Here is a 15,675-nt window from a genome sequence, read left to right on the forward strand (position 1 = left end):
CTTTATACGACTGTTCCGTACCCCAAACCGGTAACATGCCAGTGCCTGTGCGTATCTTAGCTCCCATTCGGGGAGATCATTCCTACTAACAACCCTGAGGCCTCCACCCAACAGGTCAGGGTGGAGGTGAGGAAATGTGGTAAAACCCACTGGGCCTGGCTTTGCATCTTGCAGTCTCCATCCATCTTTTTATTGTCAGGATGTACGTTTGATATGCAAACTTTAAATGGGATTTGGAAGAATCACGATGGAAACGGGGCAACGTATGTAAGTGACCAGACTTCCGCACAGCAGCAGAGCCGCAGAGCCCCAAAGCCCAAGGCCGCGTGCAGCCACGCCGCGGACCCCACCCTTCCGCCTTACGTCTGACGTCACGTGGCGTGGCGGGTGCGCGTGCGCGAGCTTGGCCGCTTCTGCGTCTGCGCAACTACGAGCGTAGGTGTTCGGCTTTGAAATGCAGCGGGATTTAGTGAGTTTGCCCCTATCCCCAGCGGTGAGGGTGAAGCTGGTGTCTGCAGGTTTCCAGACTGCTGAGGAACTCCTAGAGGTGAAACCCTCCGAGCTCAGCAAAGGTAACGGACTCCCATTACAAGCTGAGGCACTCTGGCCGCTGTCGGGCCGCCTCCATCCCCGTTCTCGGCCAGATTCTGCCGCCGCCCACCGCCGCGTTTACACCGTGAAATAGCTCCTTGACTCCACTTAAGTGTGGTTCGAATGGTTAGAACTGTGGTCTTGGAAACATTCACCAGTTGCTTTCTCTGCCAGTGGCTGCTGAAGCCTCTGAGGATTGTCTCATTTATACTCAAAAGAACCCTTTTAACGTGGACTATTATGTTCAGTATATAGATGAAGGAACTGATGCTTGGGAGGCTAAGTAATTTTTCATTATGAGTGGGCTAGGAAGTTGTGGAGGCAGGATTGAAATCCAGACAGGCTAATTTTCGCTGTTACAAAATCCAAGGGGCAGGGATTAAATTTAAGAAATGCACTGTTCGTGATAGGATGAGGTAAATTAAGAGTGACAAAGGGAGTAGAATCCCCAGAACCTGGAGAAAGCAGTAGAAAGAAGACATCGCTTCTCTTAATGTAATTCACTGAAAAAAAAACCCCAAACTCACATTCCAGAACACTGTAGATTATATGTTGGTGGGAACCACTTCCTTCTGAGGTACACAAAAATGAAGCTGTCTGCAGTCACTCTCACTGTGCACATTACACTACAGTATGCCCAGAACTGTGTTAAGATAGAACAGAATTTTAAGTCATTTCCCTTAACGATTGAAAATAAGGTTTCAACTCTCCACTCAAGAACAAATGTTGTAAAGCCAATGTTAACTATTTGTCTTAAGTCTTATGCCAAAGACTGTATCCCCCAAAGTTTGATGGGCTCATTTTCTTTCAACAGGTTGGTTTTACAAAAAAGAAATGAGAGAATCTGAATGATAATAGTAGCTAACAATTATTAAGCATTTTGGATGGGCTTAGTGTTCTACCAAGGTTTTTAATGTGTGTTGTTTCATTCCCATTTTGTAGAAGAAAAATCTGAGGCATAAAGAAGTAACTTGCCCATGCGTAGTAACTACATAGTAAGTGGTGCGGTCAGGAATGAGAAACCTAAGTAATCAGACGAGTTAAGGCTCTTAAATTGGATGGAATTTTCATTTCCTTAGCACCATTAATGTCTTTTGTTAGCACCAAATTTATAGTTCATATCCTTACCCAATCAAGCACTGATATATCAAACTCATAAGTAATATCCTCTCCATTATTTCTTCCATAAGCAGCTTGTTTTGTAATTTCCATTTTACTTCTTAGGCCATGTTGTCAGGAATGAAATTGTATAGTTGAGGAAGCATAAGTGTATTGTTTAAGCTATTGGTGCATCAAATAATTTTTCTTATTAAATAGTTTGCAGTGATCCATGAATTTTTCATTCCAATGTTTTCATGAATAATACATGCACATGCACTTCTTAAATCTGCATCTTGTTTTAGGCAGTTAAAGAGGCCATTTTTCATTCTTTTCCAAAAAATAATTTGTATACCTTATGAAAGCAAGTTTATTATGGCTTCATAAGACCAAAAGAGATAGTAAAAGACCAAAGAGATAGTAAAAGGACCAAAAGGAAAAAAAAAAGGACATTTTCATTTCTACCTTCTGAGATAGATACTCTTGTAGGTACTCAGAAATGCTTTAGAGGCTTAGGTTTCTCAATTCTGTTTCTGAGGTAATAGATAAATCTTTTAAGTATGTGAAGACTAAGAAAATATAGATAAATGCCTTTATTAACTTGAAAAATTAAATAGTTAATCGAATGTTACATTTTTATGTTTCTGTACTCTTGGCATCATTCTTGTTATTTAAAAATTAAAGTTAATGAAGACAACTCAATAACATATGACTTTTAAATTTCTAAAATCAGATGTTTTTGTTTCTGTTTCTTACTTTCAGAAGTTGGGATATCTAAAGAGGAAGCCTTAGAAACTCTGCAAATTATAAGAAGAGAATGTCTCACAAATAAAACAAGTTATTCTGGTACAGCTGAGTCAGGCAAGAAGTGCACAGCACTGGAACTTCTTGAGCAGGAGCATACCCAGAGTTTCATAATTACCTTCTGTTCAGCACTAGATAATATTCTTGGGGGTGGCATACCCTTAACCAAAACAACAGAAATTTGTGGTGCGCCAGGTGTTGGAAAAACACAATTATGGTAAAATAAAATGTTCTCTTACATTTATGTAAGTAACAGAGTATTGTGTTGTGGGTATACAGTTAGGAGACCAAAAAAGGCATGTATGTGCTCTTAATTTTGTGTGTCTGTATGTGTGCATCAAACAAATCAACATTTGCCTTACTTCACCCCATCTTGATAAATTGATATAATTATTTTGATATTCAAAAGTGTTTCTTTTGCCACAGTATATTGTGGTCAGTGGGGTCAATAAGCAGTCTTCTACTTTATTATAGAATTAATTCCTGAGAATATATTTGAAAACCAAATGTTTGAAAGTAGATTTTTGTATAATAAAGGGTTCCATTCCCAGAAGCCTAAAAACCACTAAAGAGTCCTTAATTGTGGTTTTATAGGCACACCCTCCCCCTAATCCATTCATCAATTGATTCACATATGTTTGGAGCCGTGGAGAGTCAACCATCTCTGTTACTTTGCAGAGTATATTTATACCTATAAAATATTTAGTGGTATCTAATGGGTTGTGATTTGGAGTTTGAAAAACACTGCCTTAGATGATCATGATAATGATTTGGTCATTTCAGTTCTTTCTCTTGACAGTATGCAGTTGGCAGTAGATGTGCAGATACCAGAATGTTTTGGAGGAGTGGAAGGTGAAGCAGTTTTTATTGATACAGAGGGGAGTTTTATGGTTGATAGAGTGGTAGACCTTGCTAATGCCTGCATTCAGCACCTGCAGCTTATAGCAGGAACACATATGGGAGAAGGTAAGTTGGCAAGTGCTCTTTTTTCTGTATAATAAAAGTAATTTTCATTTGTATCCATCTCAAGCAAGAGACCATTTGGAACGTGAAGCTTAATGACCGTGTACTAGTATTAAACTCTCATACTTCTCTTACAAATTGAGAAATGCTACACCTGGGCTGGCCTTTTTGTCCCCTTTTATGGCCCTCACTTTTTACTGCAGGAGCTCTGGGACAAACCTATATTTCAATGTATGACTTCAAATCATCATGCTCTGGCCTGCCAGGTGTTAGCTAATGTTACTGGACACCTTACTGTGAGTATTAAATGTTGTGTCAATGCATTTAGTGTATATTGACTTTCATACTGGTTTTTCCAAAAACCAAGTGTGGCCTTGAAAAATCATGTCTGGAAATGTTTGGAAAATTAGGCTGATTGACCTTATGTGGCTCTGAGTAGTATGTAATTGACTTCACAACTATGTTAATTGTATTGTTAAAAGTGTTGGGAAGTTTTTCTGCGCTTATTATGTGGAAATAAAGTGTTAGATTAAAAAAGTTTTTTTTAAGGTAATTTGTTTTCTAGTTCTTGTCCTTCAGTTACTCATAAAATTAAATGGTTTCTGGTTTGACTGTTTTCTTTTGCTTTTCTTTTGCTTTATTGTATTTTATTTTTTGGATGTGCATTTTTTCTAGAAATGTTAAAAAACATAAAGCTTTTCCTAAGATGTTTGTATTCCCTTTAAATGAATATAATCAGCTGAATATTTTTATTTTCATTGTAGTACTAGGTGTCCTTTTTAACCAATGACCAGTATATCTATTGAAAGTCCTGTAAGCTATCCATGTCACAGGTGTAATTTGTAATAGTGTCTTAAGATCTTGTAAATATTGTGGATGTAGCACTGGAATATAGTTTTTAATGAGTGGTGTGTGATTAAGCTGTTGTTTTTTTGGTTAAAAATGAACTGGTTAAATGTATATTTGTAATAGGAAATATTTTCTGAAATTTAATTTCTTGGTTTTTCTTTCAGCATTAAAACTTAAGTACATTTTTAAATGCAATGATTTTTAACTTGTTTCTCTCTGAAATATGTCCAGAACCAATCTGGTTATTTTTAAAAAAACAAATCTAAGGAGAGAATTTTATATCATTGTTTCTACTTAAATACCAAATTATACTGTGGCATTTAAGGGAAAAATATGCTGCTTTTCAACATTTTTCCTTTTAACTTTTAATTTGGAGTCTTATGAAAAAAACAAGAAAGAAGTTCCATTGTGTTACTTCTATTCAATGGAAGCCAATAACTAGAAATATGAAAAGATAGACATTAAAACTCTAGTTGTGTATGTGTCTAAATTTTTAGTCTAGTATGTAAGGAAACAGTGGAAAAGGTGAAAATAAGAGGTCAGGAATTATGAAATGATAGTTTGTGAAATGACAGGTAAAACTATTTTAAAATTGTTTTGTTGTTTATTTCAGAGCACCCAAAAGCTTTGCAGGATTTCACTCTTGAAAATATTCTTTCCCATATTTATTATTTTCGTTGTCGTGACTACACAGAGCTACTGGCACAAGTTTATCTGCTTCCAGACTTCCTTTCAGAACACTCAAAGGTATGGCTCAATGTTTATCAGGTTGAGGAGGCTCTCTTTTATTCCTGATTAGTTGATTGTTTTTATCATGAAAGGTGTTGGGTTTTGTCAGATGCTTTTTCGGAATCAACTGAGACGATTATGTGGCTTTTTTCGCCCATCCTATTAATCTGGTGTGTTTCATTGATTGATTTTCATATTAAACCACCTTTGCATTCCTAGGATAAATCCTGCTTGATCATGATATATAATCCTTTTAATATACTACAAGATTCAGTTTCCTAGTATTTTATTGAGGATTTTTACATCTGTAATTGGTCTGTGGTTTTCTTTGCTGGTGATGTCTTTGTCTGGCTTTGGTATCAGTGTAATATTGGCTTCATAAAATGAGTTAGGAAGTTCCCTTCTCTACTTTTCAGAATACTTTGAGAAAAATTGATGTAAATTCTTTAAACATTTTATAGAATTCGCTGGTGAAGCCATCTGGTCCTGATTTTTTCTTTGTTGAAAGGCTTTTGATTACTGATCCAATCTCTTGTTATAAATCTATTCAGATTTTCTGTGTCTTCAGTCAGTTTTGGTAGTTTGTGTCTTTCAATGAGTTTGTCCATTTCATCTAGGTTATCTGATTTTTTGGCATACAAATGTTCATTATATTCTCTTTGTTTTTTATTTCTATTAGATTAGTAGTAATGTCCTTACTTTCATTCCTGACTGGAGTGATTTGCACCTTCTCTCTTTTTCTTAGTCACTTTAGTTAAAGGCTTGTCAATTTTGTTGATCTTTTCAAAGAATCAACTTTTTTCTTTTTCTTTTTTTTAAAAATCTCTCTCTTTTTTAAAAAACTAATTAATTAATTAATTTTATTTTTGGCTGCGTTGGGTCCTTCATAGCCGCGCGGGCTTTCTCTAGTTGTGGCGAGCAGGGGCTACTCTTCGTTGCAGTGCGTGGGCTTCTCATTGCGCTGGCTCCTCTTGCTGTGGAGCACGGGCTCTGGGCACGTGGGCTTCAGTAGTTGTGGCATGCAGGCTCAGTAGTTGTGGCGCACGGGCTTAGTTGCTCCACGGCATGTGGGATCTTCCCAGACTAGGGCTTGAACCTGTGTCCCCTGAACTGGCAGTCAGATTCTTAACCACTGCACCACCAGGGAAGTCCCTCAAAGAATCAACTTTGGATTTCAGTGATTTTTCCAATTGTTTGTCTCTTGTCTATTTTGATTATTTCCACTTTAATTTTCATTACTTTCTTCTACTTTATTTGGGATTAGTTTGCTCTTCTTTTTCTGGTTCTTTTAAGTAGAATTTTAGGATATTGGTTTGAGATCTTTATTTCTTTTTAAAAAACCATTTATTTATTTATTTGCTGCACCATGTGGCTTGTGGAATCTTAGTTCCCCAACCAGGGATTGAATCCAGGCCCTTGGCAATGAGAGTGTGCAGTCCTAACTGCTGGACTGCCAGGAAATTCCCTTTTTTTAAAAAATATAGTTGTTTAGAGCTGTACATTCTCCTCTGAGCACTGCTTTTACTGTATCCCATAAATTTTGGTATATTATTTTTTAATATTCATTTATCTTTAAGTACATTCAAATTTCCATTTTGAGTTCTTTGACTCTTTGTTTATTTAAGAGTGTGTTGGGCTTCCCTGGTGGCGCAGTTGTTGAGAGTCTGCCTGCCGATGCAGGGGACACGGGTTTGTGCCCCGGTCCGGGAAGATCCCACATGCCGCGGAGCGGCTGGGCCCATGAGCCATGGCCTCTGAGCCTGCGCGTCCAGAGCCTGTGCTCCGCAACGGGAGAGGCCACAACAGTGAGAGGCCCACGTTCCGCAAAAAAAAAAAAAAGAGTGTGTTGTTTGATTTCCACATATTTGTGAATTTTTCAAATGTCCTTTTGTTGGTTTCTAATTTTATTCCATTCTGGTCAGAGAAGATAACAATGATTCCATCTTTATAAATTTGAGACTTATTTTGTGACCTAACATCTGGTCTATGCAGGAGGACGTTCCATGTGCACTTGAGAAGAATGTGTAGTCTGCTGTTGAGTGGAGTGTTGTATGTATAGATCTGCTAATTCTAGTTGATTTATAGTGTTGTTAAGTTTTTTCTTTCCTTGTTTATCTTTTGTCCAGTTATATCCATCATTGAATATGAGCTGTTTGAAATTGCCAGTTATTACTGTAGAACTGTCTTGTTTCTTTCTTTGATTTAAAAAAAAATTTATTTTTAAAAGTTATTAATTAATTAATTTTTGGCTGCATTGGGTCTCCTTTGCTGCACGCGGGCCTTCTCTAGTTGCAGCAAGTGGGGACTACTCTTCATTGAGGTGCGTGGGCTTCTCATTGCCGTGGCTTCTCTTGTTGAGGAGCACAGGCTCTAGGCATGCGGGCTTCAGTAGTTTTGGCTCGCGGACTCTAGAGCTCAGGCTCAGTAGATGTGATGCACAGGCTTAGTTGCTCCAAGGCATGTGGGATCTTCCTTGACCAGAGCGCAAACCCATGTCCCCAGCATTGGCAGGTGGATTCTTAACCACTATGCCACCAGGAAAGTCCTCTTTCTTTAATTTTATCAGTTTTTGCTTTATATATTTTAGGGTTTTGTTGTTAGGTCTCTATATATTTATAATTGTTATATCTTCTTTTTGCTTTTTTTGGCTTTCGGGATCTTAGTTCCCTGACCAGGAATTGAACCCAGGCCATGGCAGTGAAAACACCAAGTCCTAACCACCGCACTGCCAGGGAATTCCCTATAATTGTTATATCTTCTTAATGGACTGACCCTTTTATTATTATACAGTGTCCTTCTTTGTCTCTTGTAACAGTATTTGTCTTAAAGTCTCTTTTGTCTGGCCACTCCAGCTCTCTTTGGTTACTGTTTGCAGGGAATATCTTTTTCCATCCTTTCACACCTAACTTATATGTATTTTTGGACTTAAAGTGAGTTTCTTGTAGAAAGCCTACAGCTGGGTCATTTTTTAAATCCATTCTGCCAATCTCTGCCTTTTAATTGGAGAGTTTAATTCATTTACGTTTAACGTGCTTGCTCATAGGGAGGTACTTCTGCCATTTTGCTGTTTTTTTTTTTCTATATGTCTTATACCTTATTTCTCAATTTTTCCATTACTGCCTTCTTTTTTTTATTAAATAGCTATTTTCTAGTATACCATTTTGATTCCCTTGTTTCTTTTACTATATATTTTTTAGTTATTAGTTGCAAAATTGCTGGATCATATGGTAATTCTATGTTTAACTTTTTGAGGCCTTGCAAAACTGTTTTTCACAGTTGCTGAACCATTTTACATTCCCACCACCAATGCAGTGGTAAATGGGATTGTTTCCTTAATTTCTCTTTCTGATCTTTTGTTGTTAGTGTATAGAAATGCAACAGATTTCTGTTTATTAATTTTGTATCCTGCAACTTTACCAAATTCATTGATGAGCTCTAATTACCGTTTATTTCTGGTTATAAATTATTTTCTGGGGAATTCCCTGATGGTCCAGTAGTTAGGGCTCTGTGCTCTCACTGCCAAGGGCCTGAGTTCGATCCCTGGTCAGGGAACTAAAACCCCACAAGCCATGCGGTGTGGCCGTAAATAAATAAATAAATTTCTGTATTTTCCTCAAAATATGGACCATAAGGTTGACTATTACAGAATTTTCTTGCATTTTGTTTACATCAGGATTTTTCCCTAAGAGGTTTTCATCAATTTGAACTTTGCTGAACTTATTTATCCATATCTGACCTATGCCATTATTTGGCAAAATTAAGCTACCAATAAGCACTTGATGGCTGTCCAATTCAGCAAAGAAGTTGCTCCCCTCACTGAGGAACAGGTACTGTTTTAACATAAACGCTGGTTGCTATTTTTGCTTACATTAACAAGCATGATGAAAGTGAAACAACAGAGGTGTATTTTTTTGCTGAATTGATTAGCTTCCTGTGTTACTGTTGTTGAGGAATTTGATGAATTTTTACCATTTCTGTTTTTCCTTTTTTTCTTCCCCAACCTCCTAATTTATCTCTCTCCTCCCACCTTTCCCCTTTGGTAGCCATAAGTTTGTTTTCTAAGTCTGTGAGTCTGTTTCTGTTTTGTAAATAAGTTTGTATCATTTTTTAGATTTCACATATAAGTGATACCATATGATATTTGTCTGTCTGGCTTACTTAGTATGGTAATCTTTAGGTCTATTCATGTTGCTGCAAATGGCATTATTTGATTCTTTTTTATGGCTGAGTAATATTCCATTGTATATATGTACCACATCTTCTTTATCCATTCATCTGTTGATGGATATTTAGGTCACTTCCATGTCCTGGTTATTGTAAATACTGCTCCAGTGAACATTTGGTGCATGTAAATATCTTTTCGAATTTTGGTTTTCTCCAGATTTATGCCCAGGAGTGCAATTGCTGGATCATATGGTAGCTCTATTTTTAGTTTTTTGAGGAACCTCCATATTGTTCTCCATAGTGCCTGTAACAATTTACATTCCCACCAACAGTGTAGGAGTGTTCCCTTTTCTCCACACCCTCTCCATCATTTATTATTTGTAGATTTTTTGATGATGGCCATTCTGACTGGTGTGAGGTGATACCTCACTGTAGTTTTGATTTGCATTTTTCCAATAATTAGCTATGTTGAGCATCTTTTCATGTGTTTGTTGGCCATCTGTATGTCTTCTTTGGAGAAATGTCTGTTTAGGTCTTCTGCCCATTTTTTGATTGGGTTGTTTGTTTTTTTGATACTGAGCTGCTTGTAAATTGTGGAGATTAATCTCGTCTGTTGCTTCATTTGCAAATATTTTCTCCCATACTGAGGGTTGTCTTTTTGTCTTGTTTATGGTTTACTTTGCTGTGCAAAAGCTTTTAAGTTTCATTAGGTCCCATTCGTTTATTTTTGTTTTTATTTTCGTTACTCTAGGAAGTGGGTCAAAAAAGATCTTGCTGTGATTTATGTCAAAGAGTGTTCTGCCTATGTTTTCCTCTAAGAGTTTGATAGTGTCTGGCGTTACATTTAGGTCTTTAATCCATTTTGAGTTTATTTTTGTGTATGGTGTTCATTCTTTTTCATGTAGCTGTCCAGTTTTCCCAGCACCACTTACTGAGGATTTTTCCCTAAGAGGTAAAAAGACCAGAAATCTAGATGACTGGTTGTGACAGGAAGTACGTTCTTAAGTGCTTCTCACAATATTTATGTTCTTATATTCTTTCTTTATGGGGTCTTTTTTTTTTTTTTTTTTTTTGTGGTACTTGGGCCTCTCACTGTGGTGGCCTCTCCCATTGCGGAGCACAGGCTCTGGACGCGCAGGCTCAGCGGCTATGGCTCACGGGCCCAGCCACTCCACGGCATGTGGGATCCTCCCGGACCAGGGCACGAACCCATGTCCCCTGCATCAGCAGACGGACCTTCAACCACTGCGCCACCAGGGAAGCCCTATGGGGTCTTTATTGAGCCTTATTTTGTGAAAATGGAAAATATGGTTATTTTGCTGACATTACAGTATTTTGATACATCCTCAGTTTTTTCATTTTTCTACACTGAACAATTTATCTGTGATATGGGAAAGACCTCATATCTCTAATAAACCACTCTTAGTGTCAGTGAATAGTAAGAAAAGAAGGAATATCAAATGGAGTCATCCCATGATCCATTTACCCAAAATTTCTTCTTTGTTAGTTGCACAAAGGAAAGAACTGCTGGCAGAAGGGAATTACACTACACAAAATGTTTCTGAAACATAAAGAGTTTAAAACTCTCTTGGATTCCTAATTTTTATTTTAAAAAATTCACTTTGGAGGGAATTCCCTTCCAGTGGTTAGGACTCTGCATTTCCACTGCAGTGGGCATGAGTTTGATCCCTGGTCGAGGGGAGCTAAGTTTCCTACAAGCCACAGGGCATGACCAAAATAAAAATTCACGCTGGTAACTTCTTTTCTTTAAGATTTTTTTTATTGATGTGGACCATTTTTATTTTATTTTATTTTATTTATTTATTTAAATGGTTCTTTTCTCATTTTTTAAAAGATTTTTATTATTTATGGCTGCGTTGAGTCTTCATTGCTGCATGCGGGCTTTCTCTCGTTGCAGTGAGTGGGGGCTACTCTTCGTTGCGGTGTGTGGGCTTCTTGTTGCGGTGGCTTCTCTTGTTGCAGAGCACAGGCTGTAGATGCGCAGGCTTCAGTAGTTGTGGCTCTGGGTCTCTAGAGCACAGACTCAGTAGTTGTGGCACACGGGCTTAGTTGCTCCGCGGCATGTGGGATATTCCCGGACCAGGGCTCGAACCCATGTCCCTTGCATTGGTAGGCGGATTTTTAACCACTGCACCACCAGGGAAGTCCCTGATATGTACCACTTTTAAAGTCTTTATTGAATTTGTTTCAACATTGCTTCTGTTTTATATTTTGGTTTTTTGGCCGCGAGGCATGTGGGATCTTAGCTTCCCGACCAGGGATCAAACCTGCACCCCCTGCATTGAAAGATGAAGTCTTAACTACTGGACTGCAAGGGAAGTCCCATGTTGGTGACTTTTTAAGTTCAGCTTTTATGAGTTGAATGACAGTGCTTGTTTTTTGGTTTTTGTTTGTTTGTTTGTTTGACAATGCTTGTTTTATTCTACCCACTCAAACTCTGTACTTCATCGACTTTCTGTCATTCGGTATAATCTGCCTTTTTGAGAGACCAAGGAAACTCACCAGAGAATATTCAGGAGCTTGCTCCCTAAACTTGGAGAAAAGCCATGAGTGTGACAGTTACCACTTAACAGAACGTCCAGATCTTTGTATTTCAGCCACTTTCAGTAAAATCTGTACTGTAGAGAGGAAAACAGCCTATTTCTATTCTTGCATTATAGGTTAGGCTGTATAGCTCCTCTGGTTTGAGCAGAGAGGTCCTTGGATGCCCTAGATATTTGGGACTCGTCGCAAATACCCTAGGACCAAAACTTGCAATTATATAGTGTTTTCCCGTGGAGTATTTTTCTTCTTTTGATTTGAGTTAATGATCATTCCTAGTTATTGGATTCATTTTCCAAAAGTAGAAGCATATTTCCTCATTTTTTTGTGTAGTTCACAATGCAATGGATACAGACAGAACACTTAAAAAAAATTTATTGAAGTATTGGTGATTTACAGTGTCTTGTTAATTTCTGCGGTACAGCAAAGTGATGCTTCCCTCCTTCACCCCCCTCCCCCTTGGCAACCACAAGTCTGTTCTCTACAGATACAACACATTTTTAAGGTCAATCTGATTATGACATTTTTTCCCATCGCTTTATTAAAAGTCTAGACAACCAGCAAAACAAATCAAGTCCTGATCTGTAACTGATTTGCTTGCTGATTTCCATGTAGTAAATACTGCTATCGGACTTCCCTGGTGGCGCAGTGGTTGAGAGTCCGCCTGCCGATGCAGGGGACACGGGTTCGTGCCCCGGTCCGGGAAGATCCCACATGCCGCGGAGCGGCTGGGCCCATGAGCCATGGCCTCTGGACCTGCGCGTCCGGAGCCTGTGCTCCGCAACGGGAGAGGCCCACATACCGCAAAAAAAAAAAAAAAAAAAAAAAAAAACACACGAAAATACTCCTATCATGGCTGGTATCATGTATGATGTCATTGGACATGGAGTAGAGAAGAAACAATGCACATCATTATGTAATGTTTGCACTATAAAGGTAAAATAGATGTAAATAACCTTAAAAGCATAGATAATAGTAAAATGTAGTAGGAATGAGTTTTCAGTATTTATTATCCATATTTTAATGTATATAGCTTAATTTTACTAATGACTATTTAATGATGGATTTGTAAAATTTCTAAAAATTTAGCACCTGGCTCAGGAGCTTGTAGGATTTGGCCTCAGCACACCACTGATTCTTTCTGATGTAATTTCCTCCTGTTCCCCCTCACTACTTTTTTTCTGACCCTTTAAACATGCCAAACTTGTTTGTGTCTTAGGGCCTTTGCCTTTCCGCATCCTTGTATGTGGGTTGTCTTTCCCTCCTAGAGGTTCTTATCCAGGACTCAGTTCTATTGAGTCCTTACGGATGCCTTCCTTACACCTAGTCTAAGTTAGCTTCCCTCTACCCCTTCACCTACTTATTCTTTGTCATTTCACCCAGTTTTAGTTTCTTTTTTGCTCCTATCATCATCAAAAATTATCTTATTCAGAGCTTCTGAGTTGGTGAACCCGTTGGGGTGCTAGGAGAATGGCTCTCGGAGAGAACATGGAAGCTCCGTGTCCCTTCCCCATACCTTCTCTATGCATCTCTTCCATCTGGCTGTTCCTGAGTTATATCCTTCTTTTTTTTTTTTTTTTAATTGAAGTGTAGTTGATTTACAATGTTGTGTTAGTTTCTGGTATACAGCAAAGTGATTTGGTTATACATATATACGCATATTCTTTTTCATATTTTTTTCCCATTGTACTTTATCACAGGCTATTGAATATAGTTCCCTGTTCTGTACAATAGGACCTTGTTGTTTATCTATTTTATATATAGTAGTTTGTACCTGCTAATCCCAAACTGCTAATTTATCCCTCCCCCATCCCCTTTCCTCTTTAGTAACTACAAGTTTGTTTTCTATGTCTGTGAGTCTGTTTCTGTTTTGTAAATAAGTTCACTTGTGTCATATTTTAGATTCCACAGGTAAGTGATATCATATGTATTTGTGTTTCTCTTTCTGACTTACTTCACTTAGTATGATAATCTCTAGGTCCATCCATGTTGCTGCACATGGCACTATTTCATTCATCTTTATGGCTGACTAGTATTCCATTGTGTATATATACCACAGTTTCTTTATCCCTTCATCTGTTGATGGACATTTAGGTTGCTTGCATGTCTTGGCTACTGTGAATAGTGCTGCTATGAACATTGGGGTACATGTATCTTTTGAATTATAGTTTTCTCCAGATATATGCCTAGGAGTGGGATAGCTGGATCCTATGGCACTGAGTTATATCCTTTTATAATAAACTTGTAATTCATTGAGTAAAAAAAAAAGAAATTATCTTATTCATATATTTATTTGCACATTAATTGTCCCTTACTTCACTAGAACGTAAGCTCCAAGAGAACAGGGTTCTTATTTCTTGTTCCCCAATGCCTGGAACAGTGACTAGCATATAGTAGGTGTCAATAAATATTTGTTGAATGAAGGAATGAATAAAAGATATAAAAATGTCTTACTAAAACAGTGCTTCACAAAAGCTTGTTCTTTAGCTTAGTCCTTATTAGGTAGAAAAATATATATAATCTTATAGTATTTTGTTTGTTTACATTTAGATTAATTTCCAGATTCTATTTGTTCTTGGATCTTAGGTTGTATATTATACTAACTTCACCATAAGAGCCATTATTTAGATCAGATTAGAAATGAAACTGTCATGAAAATGTTTATCATCTGTAAGTGAACTTTCTTGATTAGAATTCAAGACAAACCTGCCTCTTCCTGAACTCTATCTTATGACAGATTCTGTAATGGTTAGTTGCCCTATAGTATGTTTTAAATTAAGAAGAAAAAGTATATCAAAAATTAAGCTTTTGAAAAAAAAAAAAAAAAAAACGGAAGGGCTTCCCTGGTGGCGCAATGGTTGAGAGTTCACCCGCTGATGCAGGGGACACGGGTTCGTCCCCCAGTCCGGGAAGATCCCACATGCCGCAGAGTGGCTGCGCCCGTGAGCCATGGCTGCTGAGCCTGTGCGTCTGGAGCCTGTTGCTCCGCAACGGGAGAGTCCACAACGGTGAGAGGCCCATGTACCACAAAAAGAAAAAAAAAATTAAGCTTTTGAAAAAGGTTTTATAATTTAATATTTGAGCGTTTGGTTTTTTTTTCCAACATAAAAAGAACCCTGAAGGTAAAATTGACATTTAGTTGAGAAATTGGTTTTGCTAAGATTTCAAGTGCTTTTCATCAGTACACCTCTGTAAAGACTGGGTGTAGTGGCAAATTGCAAGAAAATTGTAATTGCCCCTTTTTCTTTTGTTGAATTACTTTTTTAAGATGATAAATTATCAAACCAGAGTACATTTTAACTTTTGGTGACTAGTGCAGAAAGCATTGAACAGATTTATACCTGACCAAAATGAAGCCTTTGGAGAGTTGGAAATAGAACCCTGGATTTTAAGGTTTTTTGTTTTTTGTTTTCCTGTGATGGACTCTGCTTTTTGGTTGCCATTTATTATTTTATTTTAAATACCAAACCTAATATCATTATCTCTTCTTTATTTAGGTTCGATTAGTGATAGTGGATGGTATTGCTTTTCCTTTTCGTCATGACCTAGATGACCTATCTCTTCGTACTCGGTTACTAAATGGCCTAGCGCAGCAAATGATCAGCCTTGCAAATAACCACAGATTAGCTGTAAGTATTACTACTAAAGGGAGTTTTATTATAAAGTCAAGATTATATAAAATGTTAAAGTCTAGGGAATTCCCTGGCAGTCTAGTGGTTAGGATTTCATGCTTCCACTGAAGGGGGCACAGATTTGATCCCTGGTCAGGGAACTAAGATCCCGCATGCCACACGCACGACCAAATATAAATAAATAAATAAAAGTAAAAAAATAAAATGTTACAGTCTAGAAATAGCAAAAATAGAATTTGCTTGACTAAAAGCAAATAATATAGATATACAGTTCTGAATGTAG

At 37.6% G+C, this 15,675-nt stretch overlaps 1 protein-coding gene across 4 annotated transcripts in view; it reads left to right on the plus strand.

The window, feature by feature from the left end:
- The first annotated feature begins 433 nt into the window (after positions 1 to 433).
- Positions 434 to 15,675, plus strand: part of RAD51C (RAD51 paralog C) — a 55,038-nt gene continuing 39,796 nt past the window's right edge. For 3 of the 4 annotated variants that reach the window (XM_060134608.1, XM_060134607.1, XM_060134610.1), the window contains exons 1-5: positions 434 to 572; positions 2,452 to 2,710; positions 3,293 to 3,459; positions 4,919 to 5,052; positions 15,258 to 15,389. In XM_060134608.1, the coding sequence (XP_059990591.1) occupies positions 455 to 572; positions 2,452 to 2,710; positions 3,293 to 3,459; positions 4,919 to 5,052; positions 15,258 to 15,389 (810 nt within the window). In that variant the 5' untranslated portion in view covers positions 434 to 454. The remainder of the gene's footprint in view (positions 573 to 2,451; positions 2,711 to 3,292; positions 3,460 to 4,918; positions 5,053 to 15,257; positions 15,390 to 15,675) is intronic. The other variant, XM_060134609.1, reaches the window with a different exon arrangement.

The sequence above is a fragment of the Lagenorhynchus albirostris genome, chromosome 20, assembly GCF_949774975.1.
Source record: "Lagenorhynchus albirostris chromosome 20, mLagAlb1.1, whole genome shotgun sequence".
In the NCBI taxonomy this organism is placed as follows: Eukaryota; Metazoa; Chordata; class Mammalia; order Artiodactyla; family Delphinidae; genus Lagenorhynchus; species Lagenorhynchus albirostris.